Genomic DNA, 17,488 nt, shown 5'->3' on the forward strand with positions numbered 1-17,488 from the left:
CAGTGGAGGGTGATAGATGTTAAACTCATGCTGTGTTTAAATGGGTTAATTATATACGGATACTGGTACAGGGGTTAAAGTAATACAAATCCTGAGGCTGAAGTGCACAGATTCGCCTCTCTTCAACAGCATGTGCTTTGTATGATTTATCTTCAAATAATATATGTGAAAATACTTTATGTAAACAGCAACAGTGCAATAGTTTTCAACATAACTGTAAACAATACTGAAACGCTGTAATTACAACTTATTTGTTTGACTAAAAAGCGACTGAGTCATTCACCCTCTGCCCGAAACACTTGGAATACCTCCAGTCCTCCTTAAGGCCCCCCTCCCGAAAAGCCCAGCTTGATGAGCTCACACAGGTACAGCTCTGTCATATTACGTTTCTCCGGTCAGCTTTGCTATGTGTTTAGCTGCCAGCTAGCGGTATTGCTACTGTGAATGTCTCTGCAAGAACCACTACTGAACCAAAAACTTCACCACCGCACATTTTAGAGCAGGGATCTGATCTGTATGAGCCTCGGCCTCACTGTGCAGCGGATACAGTTACGGCTTTCTAACGATCTCTGTATGGTGTGAGCACAGCTAGCTGCTGAGTGCTTACCAAAGCTACACAACAATGCCACATAATGTCACGTTTCTCCGGTCAGCCCTCGGTGCAGCTCCGCCGGTTTTAGCTCCAGCTAGCTGCACTTCTACCATGAATATCACCACAAGAACCACTTCTAAACTAAAAACTTCCCTGCCACCGTACATGTTAGAGCAGGAATCTGATCTGCATTAGCCTGCCAGTCTCAGCCGTACCGGTATATACGTTAGCATTATGTCACTGTTTAGATCGCCGTTGGTAATAATAACACGGTAGTTAGCCGCATGGCCCAGTGGCCTAGGCTGTATGAACCACTCTCTATGAGAAAGTTAGCTTACCTTGTCACTACTGGCATTCGTGGGGATTTTGCCGACAAGTTTTTTGTAAAAGCACTAAAAAAACACGTCTCCTCACTCATCTTGGTTCAAGTAGCACGGCAGACCGAGGGAAACTTAATTTCTGCTGCTTTGTCTGACTTTTTCCTGCACTGTCGTCCTCCGTCCTCTTTCTCTTCTCCGCGCCTGCATGTCTCTCTGTCAGCTTGGTGTTGGTGAATTCCTCTCTCACATCTTCAGTTAAAATGCGTTGTAACGTCCGTTACTGAGATACGTAACGGGTATAATATTACTGAAAATGTATTAGTAATGCGTTATATAACCGTTACAGCAAAAAGTAATGCACCGCTGTAATTGCGTTACTTTTGTAACGCGTTACTCCCAACACTGCTGGTAATGCCTAAAAATGTCCGGTGTTTTAAAAGAAAATACAAATACTAATAAAATAGTATGTTAATCAGAACAATATATTGATTTAATTTTTCTTTATTTGGATGTCCGGCCCCCAGAGACTCTATCAAGACTAAATCTGGCCCTTGTGCAGACGTACTTGATGACCCCTGCTATAGAAATTATGGCAATGAGCGAATTTGCCAAAATGTTGCACTTTAAGCACTGTATATGTGTGAGCCACGCAGGTATATTTACAGTCACCCTTATATTACAACTTTAAATTTAAAAAAAATTAAAGTGTTAGTTTTCTGCAGTTGCTAGCCACCAATTCTATGACCTTAACGATGATGGTTGTGCAACATCATCAACAATAAGCACCAACACACAGACCACTTGTTGTGACAGCTTAATATTAAGTGAAATATTTCCAAGTGTAACCGTATTTAATTGTCTTCACAAAATGTACTGCTGATGAATGTGGTCAAAAGAATAGGCATGCAAAAATAAAGCCACGAAACTTGTGTGTGGCCCATTTAACATACACAATATTCAAATAATCAAGAAAAAAAAATAGTTTCCTGCTACCTCAACCACCCAGGTACAGCACCATTATGAGCTGAATGCAGACAATGCTAACAAAAAAATAAATATTTTATTGTTGCCTGTTTCAAAAGATAGATCCCTTTTTCTGAGAACAATAGGAGTCATGTGTCTGTTTGTTTAGTATTGACCTACAAAGTTGTAGGCTGGCCCACTGAAGTTAACTGTTAGACCAGTATTGTTTTGGGATAGTGTATCCATGCCAGGACCCACAACAAGCATTTGTGAGTCTGCAGTAAAGGCAAAAGTCAGTCATGAGGATAGCACAAATGCTAATGATCCAACATGCATTAGTCATCATTGTTATTATTATTAAATGGCTTGTAAGGAGGGTCTATTTGAGGGTATTTCAGGGGCCCAGCCATTTCTGTGGATGGGCCTGCCTCTAATAACAAAGTGGGGTGGCTCAAAATGTAGTGGGACAAGAAATTGTGTGCAGCTGTAGGAAAGGCTGAATTCAGGCAGGACAATATTTGAATTTATACCCTCTTAAAGGTTTTATTTAATTTTGTAAAAAAAAATCGTACATGTGCTGCATTTCTGTTACTCTGAAGATGTTGTCTATCCGTTTCTGAAGAAGGGAAGCTAGAATTGGCCAAAAACCTTTTTTTTCTGGCAACATTTATGTGACTTGGTGTGAAATTTAATGGCTGATGTAAAGATAATTTTTCATCTGCAACTATTTGCTTTAAATTGGTTCAAATAGTGCTTGATATCAAAATTTCACAAACACTTTTTATTGAGGTAAGGGAAGATTACTGTATATTAGTTTAAATGGACTAGAGAGAGATTTTACTGGTTATTTCTACAAGCTGGCAGCAGGCAAAAAGCAAATACAGAGAAGCGACAGCTCACACATCTACATTTTTGTGGTTGATTAGTGTCTGCAAACACTGAGAGGTTGGAAACCATGTCTGGTACATACAGGGCATCTAGAAAAAGTTCTTCTATTGCATGTTTGATCATTTTAAAGCCTTTTCAGTGCTGTCCAATCATCTAAAAATATTCTGTCCCATCACCCCTAATTGATGGATGGGACATATTAAATCTGCAACAAGGTACAACCCAATTCCAAATTAAAATTTTTATGACCTTTATAGATGACAACTTGCAATTTTGATAAGCCTAAAGACAGGCCTATCTATCTCAGCTATGGTTCAAATCTGAATCCCCTTGAATTCCCCTAAGGCAGGTCTACACTGAATTAAGAAATGTTGCCTATTGCTACCTACCTACAGGGGGCCTGCCTACAGAAATATTGAAGACTATTTTTTGAGTGTGAACAAATCATTTACTAGATGGACAAATAATTTCAGTTTCTTTAAAGCATATTATACGTAAGCTCCAGGAGGTCCTAGTCAATTGTGTACAGTTTTACAATTCATTGTCAACCTTTTCTTTTCTTTCCGTTTCTATGGAAACGTAAACAAGGAGGCTGAAGCAGGCTACTCGCAGTGATTTCCTCTGACTACCACACACACTCAGCTCACTTATTATTGATTTTAACTGAAGTGAGAGCCTCAGTTTAATTTGTTTCTTATCAGTCAGAATGGATGTGAACAAGCGCATGACCTCTGCGAGACACCGTCATGTGAAAGAGCAGACTTCAGTCAAGACTGATCCGGAGCAACAAGACCGACTCTGGAAAGAGCTAGTGTGGGGTGAGAGGAGAAAAGTCCGGGAATGGTGAGGATAAAGAGGCTAGTATTTTTTTGTAAACAAAGGCACGTGGACTAAAACTGTATGGGGAAGTTTAATTTTCATATGAAGTTAGTAACAGTGTTAACGTTTACGTATGCTAGCTGAAGTAAATGTTTATGTTCGCCATTATCACTGAAGCTATTCCAGCTAAAGTAAGCCTAAATGTACAGGCTTCATAATCTTAACGTCTAAATTCTGGTCCACAGGGAGAAGAACTGGGGCTTTCTGAGGAACTATGATCAGATGGTAAGACTAAACCTAGACTATGATACATATGAAGTGTTGTATATTTTTATATGTTGGACTATCTGCTATCATCTATCTAACACCTTTGGAGGCTTAATCTCTCAGTATGTTCAAATAAGACACAATTTAAAACTCATGTTTCTCTGAGAGACTGTCTAAACCAGGGGTGTCAAACTCAATCACAGCAGGGGCCGAAATCTGAATTTAGGTTTAACCTGAGGGCCTAACAGGGTCAAGATTTAACTGAAAACTGTCAGACATGTTTTCACAGGTAATGAATTTTTGGGGGAAATAAAATAGTGATGATAAATGATTTTAAGATTTCTAAAAAAAAAAAAAAAGACAAAATGATTAAATATCACAGCATCAATGTTACTGTGTCCATGCCAAATAAATGCCAAATAAATAAATAAATGGGTTTAAAGACTCAAAATCTGAGATAGAAAGCTGACTTTATAAGTCCTAAAGGTCAAAATACAAAATTAAAAGTCAAAATAAGGTAAATATGAGATAAAATACACAATCAAGAGTTTAAACATATAAGATACAATTCTAAATTGTGACTCTAAAAGGTCAAACTATGAGATACAATTCTAAATTGTGACTCTAAAAGGTCAAACCATGAGATCAAATTCTAAATTGTGAGTCTAAAAGGTCAAACCATGAGATCAAATTCTAAATTGTGACTCTTAAAGGTCAAAATATAAGATAAAATTCTAGATCAGGTGTTTAAAAAGTGAAAAAAAAATGGGATTAAGAGTCAAAGTTACGAGTTAAAAAGGTCAAAATTTGATTTAAAATGTAAATTTGTGAGAATTAAAGGTCACAATATAAGAGAAAAGGTCAAAATTATGAATTTAAAAGGTCAAAATATGAAATAAAAAGTCAAAATCCTAAATTTAGGGCATAATTCTGGGATGCAAAATGAATATATGAAATGAAAATTAACATTACAAATTAATTTCTGTCCCTCATTCCTGACTATTTCTGCTCTCTACTTTTTCAGAATTTTATGACTTTAGGTTTTTTTTTTTACCCTTCAAGGTTTAATATACATTTTTATACTGGAGGAAATCTGCAGACCTCATAGCAGCAGGCTAATTCTAATTAAGACGTGATCTTGCGGGCCAGGTAAAACTGCACCGCGGGCCACATTTGGCCCCAGGCTTTGAGTTTGACACCTGTGGTCTAAACAGTAAAATGTGCATGGAAAACATGAGCATTATTGCCCATTCATGCCCTTTTCTAAAGTGTTGTGCTGTGGTTTAATTCCATGTCATGTAGCTGCAATGCTGTGTAAAAACATCCCCCCCTTCCTATTTTTTACACATGTGTCACAGTCAAATGTCTCAGATCATCAAACAGATTTTGGTATTAGACAAAAATGACCCAAATACTACAAATTGCAGTTTCTGAATGATGATTTCATTCATTAAGGGAAACATAGTAATACATTTTTTCACATAGAGCAAGATAGGTTTGGATGAGTTATTACCTTAATAAATGAAATCATCATTTTAAAATGCATTTTGTATTTACTTGAGTTATCTTTGTCTTATAATAAAATATGTTTGATGATCTGAAACATTTAAGTGTGACAAATATACAACAAAAAGAAATCAGAAAGGGACTAATACTTTGCTGTATATTTTGGAAGCAATGTTTCTCCTGTGTATTTTCAGGGCCAGCTAAAGCCATCAGAGCCTTTACCCAGTGATGCGTCCCTCTATTCTGACCGCGTCCCCAACACCACCAACCAGGTGTTTGGCAGCAGACTGTCCACACCACTGGGGAGTGAACTGGTCAGGCTGGACAGGCTGCTGCTCTGGTCTGGGGGCTATCGCAAACACAAGTTGGATCAAGAGATGCTGCCCTGCTAGGGGACAAATCATTTTACACCTGCAACGTCTTTTTTTGCTCCAAGGTTGGACTGTTTTGTTACACTGATTAAAGATCAGGTTGAATCTTCACTGTTACTCAGCCTTAGAGAAATTGGACGTGATATTTTGTCTTTTATAACTTTACTTTTGTTATTATAAAGAAGAAAACTACTTCAAAGCCATATAAATAGAAGAACAATGAACATAGGTTTGCTGTCCTACATAATTACAATGATATTTATAGAGATGCAGTCATTCATTGATCCTGTTGTACTTGGTGTCAGAAATTGGGTTAATTTAGTCATTTAAAATACAACAAGAAAACCCCCTTGATACTAAATGCATTTTCTCACATATAAAGAGAGATGTGAGAAGGACTGACACAAGCAGATCAGATTCATGTCACTCCAGTTCCATCAGGGACCTAACCAGTCTAACAAGACACCAAATCAAATTTGGATGAGCAAATGTATCACTTCTACTTGTCTCAGAGCTCTGAAATAGTGCTGCAGGGACACACAAATCAAACACAGAAACCTGAGCAGACAATTAAAAAAAGATTTTCTTCTCTACCTTTAAAGTGGCTTTAAAAAAATCTAACACAGTGCATGTCATTGCCATGATCTAACAGCCATTTGACATGGAAATAGCCTTAATTAAATCTTTGTGAATTTAATGCACTTTGTGAACAGCTGCATATTTGGTTTTTGAACCTTTGTAGCTTCATTAAAAAGCCAGTTTGTTTTTGTTGAGTTCATATTGATCACTGCCCTGTCTAAATTTGAATTTAAATGTTGGTCCTGACTGAATCTGAAAGATTTATTCTCAGGTTGTCTTTTATGGATGTTACTGCAGAGTTTTCAAAAATGTCACTGAAATAAAGATTTAGCATTTTAAAGCCTAGGTGTACTGAAATACTTCAGTTATGATTGTCTTTATGTTTCATTTTTTATTCATCCTAGAGATAAACTTGTCAGGTTTAAACCTCTTTTCTAACACCACCCTGGCCATGACCAGTTAGCAGCATTACAATACAATCATAGAGTAAGGTGCATCAAGTGAAGACATGGAATAAAGAAACAGCAAATTGTTTACAGCAAATTAGTAAACAGCAAATTATATCAAGCAGATCATCTACAGCAGATGAGTCTGCTTTCGTCATTTAACATCCTCTTAAATCATCCAGTAAGATCAGTTCATAAAGTGTCAGGTTGTTTTTGATTCATTTCAAATAAAGGAATCAGCAAACTTAAACTCCTTTTCCCCAGTTCAGTTCTGACCTTTGGAGCAGAAAGCAAAAATGACACTGAAGACTGTAAGTTCCTTTACTCATCAGACTGATGTACATAAAATGGTATGATATAGTAGACCCAAAACTTATTTCCAAATAATACAACAGTGTTTAATTCTACTGTATTTTATTGAAAAACAAGACCAAATGACACATGCACAATGTAGGCTTTAGAGTGTGAATTAGATACCAACATATCTAAATAAGCAAATGAATACTGAAATGGTTAAATCAGGGGTGTCAAACTCAAGGCCCAGGGGCCATGGCACAGTCATACCCAGCCCCCCAGATCATATCATATTTTGATTATAACTGGCCCACCAGTATGAGGTCTGCGCATTTCCTCCAGTATGACAATGTTAACTTCACCTTGATGAGTGAAAATATCCTTGTTAAGTCATAAGAATTAGAAAAAGTTAAAAAAATAATTTGATAAAAAGTCTGGAATGTGGGAAAATACATTTGTGTTTTCATTTCATATTTTCTAATTTGCATCTCACAATCATGACTTAAGGTTTTGGTTTTGACTTTATGTCATATTTTGACCTTTTCAAATGTATGATTTTACTTTTATCTCATATTTTGACCATTTAAATTCATGATTTTAATTTTTAAGTCATATTTTGACATTTTAAACTCGCGAATTTGAGTTTTATCTTACATTTTGATATTTTCAACTCCTAACTTTGAATTTTAATCCCAAATATTAACCTTTTTGATTTAAAATCTTAAGTTTGTATCTCATCTTTGGACCTTCATAACTCATTATTTTTAATTGTATCTCATATTTTGACAAAAAAAAAAAAAAAAAAAGATTTAGAATTTTATCTCATATTTTCCCCTTCTAAACTCTTGATTTTGAATTTTTTTCTCATATCTTCAAATCTTCAACCATTTTCAATTCAAAAAAGTCAATATTTGACATTTTTATCTCATCTTTTGACCTTTTAAACTCATGATTTGGAATTTTATTTAGTACTTTAACTGTTAAAAATCATGATTTTAACTTTTGACTTTTTTTTAATCGCAAGGTCATTTATCATCAATGTTACATTTTTTTTTTCCACCTATAATTGGTTACCAGTGAGGAAGAGGGTGATAGTTTATGGGAAATTTTGGCCCAGTTAGGCCCTCCAGTTAGACCCAAATTCAGAATTCGGCCCCTGCTGTGATTGACTCTGACATCCCTGGGTTAAATAATGACTGTATATTTATTAGCTAATAATTTGTGAAGGTTCTCATCATGGGAGGCATGTTAAAGGGTGTACCCTTAACTCAGTTTCAGGAATGTCAACATGCATGTACATTTACAACAGAAAGAAGATATATGAATAGATTTTGATAAATGATTAAAGGAGGACGAGACACATCTTGATGTGCAATTATGTTATGATAAAGTGTAATGTGGTGAAATCTTATCATAAACAGTAAATATTACCATTTTAACTGGTAGCTCCTCACAATAAGCTGCACAAAAATTGATTGATTGAAAGATGCTCTTTATAATGAGGGGCATTAACAGAGTAATATATAATAAAAACATTATTATTAAGTGGTGATTCATAAATGAGTAGCTCAAGTATGACGATCAATTAAAAGTCATGTATTAATTTATAACATTTGATGAGGAGTTTCTTGTTATTTGCACATTAACTAACAATTAACCAGCACCTTGGTCCTAACTTGTTCCCTGATAACTATACGGAGTTTAACTACCTTGTCTAACAGGCATGATCCATTAAGTAATGATGAAGTACCCTGTAAAATTAGTGAGGACTTACTTGTCATTAACATGTGAACTAATGGTTGACTTGTGGTTAATTCCTCTTTTGTTTCTGGTTAAACATCAAGATAGTTACTCATTATTTTCCTAGTGGTCAGCTCCTCGTTTGTTACCCTGTAGCAAATTTCATTGTAGATCAAGGCTGGGCAACTGGTGGACAAGGGGCCACATGGGACCATCCATCTCCAAGACAATTTCAAATATCAAGAAATTATACACTTGAAGAAGAAAAATGACCAAATCTGTCATGTAAACATGAAAATAGAACCAAATCTCTTGTAATATTTGAACATTGTTAGATTTTTAGTTCTTTGCAATTGTATCTGAAAAAAACTTTGCGTATGTACTTGTCAAAAATATTAAGTTAAATATATAAAAATAGCCAAAGGTCTCAGAGGCTTTGCCTGCACTGAGGTTGTATTAGATTAGCATGTATTTACTAAAATCATGAGAAATACATATTAAATACTTTAAACAAAGGCCTTTTGATAAGAAGAACAGGTGCAGGTCCATTTACTTACGGTTTAATCAATGAAAAAATTAAAAGATGTTGATTTTAGATAATAATGTACCTTGTTTTTGCATATGTGTCTTGGGGGAGCTCAGCTTTCCTTAGATACAAATTAGGGAAGGCTCCAGGAAAAAGGCTGGGAACCACTGCATCAGAGCACTGTGCACCCCATTCCTCATTGAGGGTCTTAATAGTAGTTGTAGTAGTTCACTTCCTGTAACGCTTTCATTATTTAAATATTTTTTAATTCATGGTGGTATGATTTTTGTATTAAATTCTAATGCAACCTCGTGAGTGTAAGTTTCTGGTAAAGCAATGAGAGACAAAGACATGATGTTCTAAATTCAAAAGCTTCACCATAACCTGTGAGAAAAGGCAACCAATCAGCTTTTAGTAGATGTATGCGGAAGTGGGAACATTTGCCGGTTAACAGGAAAACCATTAAGCTAACAAAATAACAAAACAAGTATGTTTTCAAAATAAACGTATGTCTCTTTTGTGATTTTTGTGTTTTTAATCCATGTTCCTTGACTTTAGAACAATTTTGTCACTCTTAATAATATAAATCGTTGCACAGACTCAAATTCCAGGTCAGTTTACCTAAATATAAGCAGGAACGACAACTGCGTCAGTAAAGTTATCTTACTTTGAAAAGTTCTACCGGAAGTCCGTTCTTAAATCATTTACATTGATAGAAGGGATAGGTCGGCAGCATCTGGCTGTTACTATTGTAACCCTCCGGTAAAATAAGTTGTTATACCTCGTTACAATGCAGTCAGATACGCTTCTGCACGTCGCTAATTTTAGCACGCTTTTTGTGTGCATGGTCCTCAAATTCCCGCAGATTTTCGTTCTTATGAGAGCGAAATCAACTACTGGAGTCAGCCTCAACAGTCTTCTGCTCGAGCTGATCGGGTATGCGGATTTATGTCACTACAGAAGTATTTTAACCCTTATATGTAATTTATAATCTGTGCAAGAGTAAGGGGAAAGGTGGTAGACCATAACTGATGTTAGATGGCATACAAAGCATCACTTTCTTTTATTGCTAATGTTGGTCCTCACAACACCTCCGAACTTCATTCATAGTCTGTGAAATTGTGGTTTTACTGAGCAAGCACTTCCTTAGATGTGTGTTAAACCATCAACTGAATCCCTGATATTTAATATACAAGTAAATTTGGCATAAATATAAAGAAACACTCACCTTGTTTTTTCATTAAACGTAGTAAATCTTAGTATTGCTCCTCCAGCCGTGCTGCCCTACTGTTTGCTCCTCATGGGGGAATGAAATGAAGTGCATCCCGTTCAGTGTTATTATTTGGTGCCAGTAGAGGATTAGAAGCTAGTTTCTTCCTGAGATTAAGTTTAAAATGGGACACAGCTGCTCTTTAAAAAAAAAACAAAAAAAACAAAAAAAACAATCCATGCGTGGATTAACGCTACAGTCATGTTATTGGCCAAACATTGTGAATGAATTGTTGAGGTTATTGAACAAATACAGATTTTCTATGTGGGGCTCTTTGATAACAGTGGACTAATGTAGCTCTTAAGGTCATGATAAATCTGCACTCAGTGTTACATCTGTTACGTCTTGTTAAACCTGCAGTTTTCTTACAATTTCTCCATTTTTTTGTAGATTTTACAAAAGATCGTGTTTAATTAAGGACTGAGCAGCTCCCTATCTATAAGGCTGTGTAATTTCTCAGTGTTGTGTCTCTTCTCTGTGCCATGCAGTATTTGCACTTTCCTAAATGCTTCTACTGTGTTGGTGAGCAACAGCCGGCTGTCACTGTGCATGCCAAAGAGAAGGAGCAAAGTCTTAAAGCTGCACGGGGTCAACAGAAATGACTAAAGCTGTTACAAAGATATTACAATGCAGTGAATTTACAATGACTATTAATAAATCCCTGGTGTTATTCTGTGACACATACATCACAGTATGAAAGGCCTTGATTTTACATTTTTGCAATCAGTTGTGATTAATTTGTCTCAACTTTTGAGTGATAACTTTAACGGTTAGTGAGATTTATAGAAGAAACTCAAACCCCAGCCTGTCTGAGAATAAAAATCACCCAAACATAACCAAACCTGTCTGACTCTAAAAATTAAGTTTTTCACATTTGCTGTGTCTGATGATGTAGCAAATCATTATTTCAGACAGAACTTAGTTATTTAATGGTCCTTAAAGATGTTAAATTCAAATTTGTCACCTGAGAGAGTCAGTGATTGAGATACTTTATTCTCCCTCACAGCCAAGGGAGATTCAAATATTAGGCTACATCTGTCAGTCATTTAGCTCTTAAAATGTATGAATCTGCCCTTTGCAGCTTTAACTGGATCTGTTTTGATGGTTCATTGTTGGAAACATCATCTTGCACAAGTTTGTTGGCCATCACCATGCCTGCACATGGAAACAGGAGTACACACGAGCAGCTTGTCACCATTATCATCCATCTGCATGTTTGCTTGATAAACAGGATCTGCTGCTTAATGTCAGACTTGTCTGCTGAGTACTATAAAAGTCTGTCTATCACAGTTGGTTCATCGTGTTTGCTGAGTACAAAGCTAATTTCATTAGAGGGAAATTACCACCGAGTGCCACTATGTATCTGCTAAAAAATCATAATGCTTAAGTCCAGCGTGACATTGCAAAGAAAAAACCTCTCATTGCATCAAACTTTAGATTTTCTCAGCACCCCATTATCGTCGTTACTTTGATGATTTAATTCTCAATATTCCAAAAATACAGCACAATAACCTACATAACCTCTTGTTTTACAGGTTCATTGTTTTTATTACATATCAGATGTACTATGACTACCCACCTCCGACGTACCTGGAGTATCCCATTCTCATTGCTCAAGGTGAGTTGTCCTTGTTTTACCCTGATACAGACCTAAGGATTAACCAAAATATAATAATAGTTTTGTACATAGCCTTTAAATAACAGTTTGCATTAATTTCAAGGTCTAAATTAACTAATATTAAAAAAAAGTTTTTGATTTTGTAGGTAAAGGTGACACAATATCAGTTGTGAGAAGTAGATAATGACCTTTTTTATCCTTGAATAGTCATTTATAAAAATCAGTACCACCAAACAGGGACTGCACATCTCAGAGATGTTTGCTTGCTACCATAAAATAACAGAAAAAGAAGAAAGTATTACTGTGAGGTTATACAACTGTAGTGTTACAGACTGTAGAGAGGTAAAAAAAAATCAACCTAGCATCTCTTAGCTTAAGGAAAAATTGATTTAACGCAACATTTTTAAGTAAATAGATGGTTTCTTAAGTTAAAACAATCATAGTGATTCTCCAAAAACATACTATAGGTGTCCCTGTTTCTAAATTCACATCGTATTGCATTAAGGAAGAACGCACGCTAGAGCTTATTTTGGGACCATATATCTAGCCCAACCCTAGCTGAGCATGAGCACATTCTCTTCTATCCCAACCTAACCTGACACACCAGATAGGCTGTTTCATATATCAATTGCATGGTTAAATTTCCCATTCATCTGGGAAAGCTCCCAAACAAAGCGTTTGGGATGGACAGTATTCTCTGAAGGTGATTGGACAAACGCTCTGTCTGTCACATTCATGACAGGCCAATCAGAGCGACAAGACAAAATGAGAAAGTAGGCATTCACAGCTCTTGTTGTAACCTGAGCTCAACAGACAAGCGCTGCTGTAGTTTATGAATGGTGGAGCTTGTTGGTGGATAAAATTCATGTCGAATCAGTCAGAAGAAATGCAAAAACATCTTCTATGCCAAGAGGAGCTTTCAGCGAGCCGCTTTACTCTAGGTTTAATAGGAAACGTGGCTCAATCCTGATAAAACTGGCTACATCTGAGTGAATCACTCCACCGGCAGCCATTGTATATACCAACTCACAGCAATCACAGCAAGTCATCCAGGTCCTGAAGCAGCAAAGCAGCCCCAGACATCACACTGCCACCACCATGTTTGACTGTTGGTATGTTCTTTTTATCAAATGCTGTGTTATTTTTACGCCAGATGTAACGGGCCGCACACCTTCCAAAAAGTTAAATTTTGGTCTCATCAGTCCACAGAATATTTCTCCAAAGTCTTGGGGATCATCAAGATGTTTCTTTGGAAATGTGAAATGAGCCTTCGTGTTTTTTTTGTCAGCAGTGGTTTTGGATGTCATTCTGGGTTCTTTTGTGACCTCCTGGATGAGTTGTCGTTGCACTCTTGGAGTCATTTTGGTTGGCCGACCACTCCTGGGAAGGTTCACCATTGTTCCCAGTTTTCTCCATTTGTGGATAATGGCTCTGACCATGGTTCGCTGGAGTCCCAAAGCCTTGGAAATGTCTTTGTAACCTTTTCAAGACTGATAGAATTCAATCATTTTGTTTCTTATTTGTTCATGAATTTCTTTGAATCGTGGCATGTTGCGTTTCTTTTTGAGATCTTGTAGCCTACTTCACTTTATCTCACTTTCTATTGAAGTGATTTCTTGATTCAAAAAATCTGGTGGTAATCAGGCCTGGATGCTGCCAGTGAAATTGAACTCAGCTTTCCAAGAACTGTGGTTAATCACAGTTCACTCATGATTTAACAAGCGGGGGCAATTACTTTTTCACACAGGGGCCAGATAGGTTTGGGTTTTTTCCCTTTAATAAATAAATTAAATTTAGAAACTGCATTTTTTATTTACTTGGGTTGTCTTTGTGAGATAGTAGAATTGGTTTGATGATCCAAAACATTTAAGTGTGATAAATATGCAAAACATCAGCAACCAGAAAGGGGGTAAATACTTTTTCACAGCACTGTATAGCTAAGGCTACTAAATGGACTGGGTGACATTTTGTTGGCTTTGTCAGCCTTTTACACACAGTCTGTGGTCAGAACTAATCATGTTAGAGAAAAGCTTAACCTCGACATGAGAAATGCATGTCCATGGTTTCATGTCATAATGACAGACGTTTGATAGAAAATCAATAAACCATCCACATGTGGGGAGTAATTGATGTCATGTTAGAGTGTTCTAGTGTCACAGTGATCATGTAGTGTGGAAACAAATGATCTGACATGCGTCTCCACTCAGAGGGACATGAAGTCATCTCTGGCCTTTTATTGATTTTCATCTGTATAAACCACAACAACAGACTCTTATTCTTCCTCTGGGACTCCAGTGTCTGGACCAACAAATGTCCAGGTCTGTCACTGACAGCAACAATATTGACAACTTAAAAATAGAAAACTTTGAATTCATGTGGGATATTCTGGCCTGTGGTGAGTTAATGAGACAGTAAAAAGTTATAGCTGCACCCACTGGATTGAATATGTCTTCTGACTGCAGCCTGCAGCTCATTGATCAGATATGAGTTATATTCTGCTGTGTGTCCTCAGATGTCATTCTTCTGCTCCTGATCCTTCACTACAACGGCAGCCTACGGCAGAGCCTCGTCTACACCTTGGTGTATCCTTTTATCATTTTCAATCAACTCTGGATGTGAATGTGTTCATTCAGGGCTGAAGAGAAGCAATGACCCATCTGACTTTTTGATAACTTTTACAGCGTCTCGTATTATTGCCTTAACTGAATGTGTTCAGGTTTGTCGGAGGATGGAGACTCCTCACTGTGGACAAGAGGATCATAGATATGGCCATGGTAAAAAAAAAAAAAATGTTTTACATCGATCATTAATCAAAGTAGCATAAAGATGGCAGGCCTTCAGGCAAGAGAAATGAGGTGAGGACTTCAAAAAAGCCACAAACCTCATTGTAGCTTGTTTATCTTTGGGAGGCACCCAAACCCCATAAATGCAAACAGTTCTCTTAGTATTTATCCTGACACTGCTTTCTTTTAGAGTTGAAGTTCTTGCAGGCAACATAAAGTGACTTTTCCCTGCCAAAATAAGCCAAATCATAGGCAATGGAGATGTTATACAAACAAGTAGAAACACTGCAGACTGTTTCTGCTGACCTCTACTCTCTTCTCAGAGCCTGTGCACATTCATCAGCGCCGGCAGTAAGTTTGCCCAGCTGCAGTGTCTGTGGAGGTCTAAGGATGCTGGACAGGTTAGCGCCCTCTCCTGGGCTATGGCTACCTACACCTGTATGGGTGAGTAATATGCGGTGCTTATGATATGAAAGAAGAAAATGTCAATCAAAAAAGCAGTTTCAGAAAAGAGAAAACAGCAGGATAACGTTGGTGAAACGCTATTAAAGGACACTTCCACCCTTTTTCTGACATCAAGCATTCTTGAATTAATCAGATCTTTTTATTTATCTAAAGGATTGTCTTGCAATAAATCAGTCATTATATTATATAGGAATTCAGGTGCAAGGCAAACTGAATGACATTGTGGCTCACAAATTGGCAACCATACTCACCTATTGAGGGCACGCACTGGACTTAACACATTTTTGGAAGAGTCAGATAAAATTGCAGTCTCAGTTATTTCAATATTCCGCCCCTTAACTTATAACATATGGACTGGTATGGGAAATGCACAAAAGTTCATATCTAGCTTTGAGGTACCTGATATGTCACACTGGAGCTTAAAACTCTGTTGAGCTTACTTAAGCTAAGAAAGCTTGTATGTAAAGCTCATTTCATGGTACACCCACCAGTGGGTAAAGTGAGCCTATGACAGCATGCCCAATGTCTGAACAATTTATGATCACTGGAGAGGTATGAAAACTCTGACTGTTGATCTAAAAGAAGAAAAAAAACTCAGCAAATACCTTAATTTTTTAACAGTGTTACATTAAACATGTATAAAACATGCCAGTCTCTATTTTTCAAATGAAAGCTTACATCCTTTTATCTGTTTAACCCTGATGCTTAGCATTCTTTTTACATTCAGCAGTGTTTAATCAATCTGTCCTCCCTAAAGTACCGCTAACTTTCAGCTCATAAATATGTAAAATACTATTTACTCAGCTCCTAATTTCATAAATTAGCAATTCCATGTTTCATTAATTAAATATGAGATGTTCTGTTGGATAAAGAGGATGTCATTAACGCGGCTCTCTTTGTTGCAGCGAGGATTTACACCACCACTGTGACAACTGGAGACATGCAGGGTAAGCCACAGAATTATAAACACTGTCCCTCAGAGGAGTTTTTGATGATCTGTGAAAATGTTTCATACTGAGTCCTTTTAAAAGATTTGTTTTCTAAATAACTATTACCATAGTCAGGGATTTTGGTGCTTTGCTGTCTGCTTTTCACAGAGATATTAAGGCACTGTCAGAATCATCTTTCATGTGAATCAAGGTCCCAAAGTTTGTGTTTGAGAAATTTCTGTGTGATTTCAGGAAGAAGTGTGTCATCAACACATTCTTGTTCGGATTTTTATGTCTGAATCTTCTACGTGATAAAATTCCTCTCTTTGTCTCAGTTCTGGTTAGATTCATCGTCATGACATCGCTGAACCTGTGGGTGCTGCTGACTGTGCTCTACTACCAGAGAAACAGCAGCAGGACCAAGAAAGATGAATAAGCTTTGAAGTCGATCCTAACGCAGGCAGGCTTCTCAGCCGTTTGTTCTGTCTTCCAGTGTTTACCAGAGGGATTACTCAGCTACTCTCCACACAGGCGGAATAGAAAACAAAAAAATGATGAATAATAACGGTTATGTAAGCAGCTTTTGTAATACTGACCCATAAAATGTCCTTTTTTATAAATAATGTCTTTACCTCAGTGTTAAACCCACACATTTCTTTGCAGAACATTCCAGTTGTTACAGAAGAGACCAATGCTTTGTCATACTGTGAGAAAAATGACGTGTTTTTAGAAAGCCTGGCACAAGAAAACTTTATCAGAGATCTTTCTACTCAGGATGAGAAATACTGTATTTGAAAAGCTTTTGTAAGAGTAAAGTTCTTTTCTGGATTATTTTAATAAAGAACATATACTACCTTCATACCCTGTGCTGTCTTGTAAAAATCTGACAGAGGTGACTCTGTGTTGCTCTCTGATTGGTCTGCTCACTCATCAATCTGAGAGCCCCTCCATGCCCCTTTTCGACCGAGCTGGTGCTAGTGGGTTAGCACTGGTTCTTTCTGTTTCCACCAACAAAGCACTGGCTCCAGGTGCTAAAAACTGGTACTTAGCAAGCACCAACTTCTTGCTGGGCCAGAACGAAACACCAACTATGTCAGAGTTACTTCCAGTTA

General features: G+C 37.0%; 3 protein-coding genes across 3 annotated transcripts in view; 2 read left to right on the forward strand and 1 right to left on the reverse strand.

Moving 5' to 3' along the window:
• Positions 1-1,073, reverse strand: part of LOC121526194 (CAP-Gly domain-containing linker protein 4-like) — a 74,253-nt gene extending 73,180 nt beyond the window's left edge. Inside the window, exon 1 of the mRNA XM_041812639.1 lies at positions 931-1,073. The gene's annotated coding sequence lies outside the window, so the exon portion shown is untranslated. The remainder of the gene's footprint in view (positions 1-930) is intronic.
• On the forward strand, positions 293-6,631 carry c18h2orf50 (chromosome 18 C2orf50 homolog). The gene is made up of 4 exons (XM_041812642.1): positions 293-365; positions 3,465-3,606; positions 3,828-3,867; positions 5,550-6,631. The coding sequence occupies exons 2-4, from the start codon at positions 3,470-3,472 to the stop codon at positions 5,745-5,747; spliced, it is 375 nt and encodes a 124-aa protein (XP_041668576.1). The 5' UTR covers positions 293-365; positions 3,465-3,469; the 3' UTR covers positions 5,748-6,631.
• Positions 6,632-10,031: 3,400 nt separating this feature from the next.
• On the forward strand, positions 10,032-17,235 carry slc66a3 (solute carrier family 66 member 3). Its single transcript, XM_041812968.1, has 7 exons — positions 10,032-10,247; positions 12,117-12,199; positions 14,712-14,781; positions 14,916-14,973; positions 15,306-15,426; positions 16,353-16,394; positions 16,712-17,235. Exons 1-7 carry the CDS (start codon positions 10,102-10,104, stop codon positions 16,810-16,812), a joined length of 621 nt encoding a protein of 206 aa, XP_041668902.1. The 5' UTR covers positions 10,032-10,101; the 3' UTR covers positions 16,813-17,235.
• Positions 17,236-17,488: the final 253 nt, after the last annotated feature.

The sequence above is a fragment of the Cheilinus undulatus genome, linkage group 18 (genome assembly GCF_018320785.1).
Source record: "Cheilinus undulatus linkage group 18, ASM1832078v1, whole genome shotgun sequence".
NCBI lineage: Eukaryota > Metazoa > Chordata > Actinopteri > Labriformes > Labridae > Cheilinus > Cheilinus undulatus.

Excerpts from the sequence above, each read along its gene's own strand:
- c18h2orf50 (XM_041812642.1), top strand. The coding sequence starts at position 3,470 with ATGGATGTGAACAAGCGCATGACCTCTGCGAGACACCGTCATGTGAAA. Across the intron at positions 3,607-3,827 it reads AGGAGAAAAGTCCGGGAATG|GGAGAAGAACTGGGGCTTTC; the intron begins GTGAGGATAAAG and ends TCTGGTCCACAG. Across the intron at positions 3,868-5,549 it reads TGAGGAACTATGATCAGATG|GGCCAGCTAAAGCCATCAGA; the intron begins GTAAGACTAAAC and ends GTGTATTTTCAG.
- slc66a3 (XM_041812968.1), top strand. The coding sequence starts at position 10,102 with ATGCAGTCAGATACGCTTCTGCACGTCGCTAATTTTAGCACGCTTTTT. Across the intron at positions 14,782-14,915 it reads AGCCTCGTCTACACCTTGGT|GTTTGTCGGAGGATGGAGAC; the intron begins GTATCCTTTTAT and ends GAATGTGTTCAG. Across the intron at positions 15,427-16,352 it reads GGCTACCTACACCTGTATGG|CGAGGATTTACACCACCACT; the intron begins GTGAGTAATATG and ends TCTTTGTTGCAG.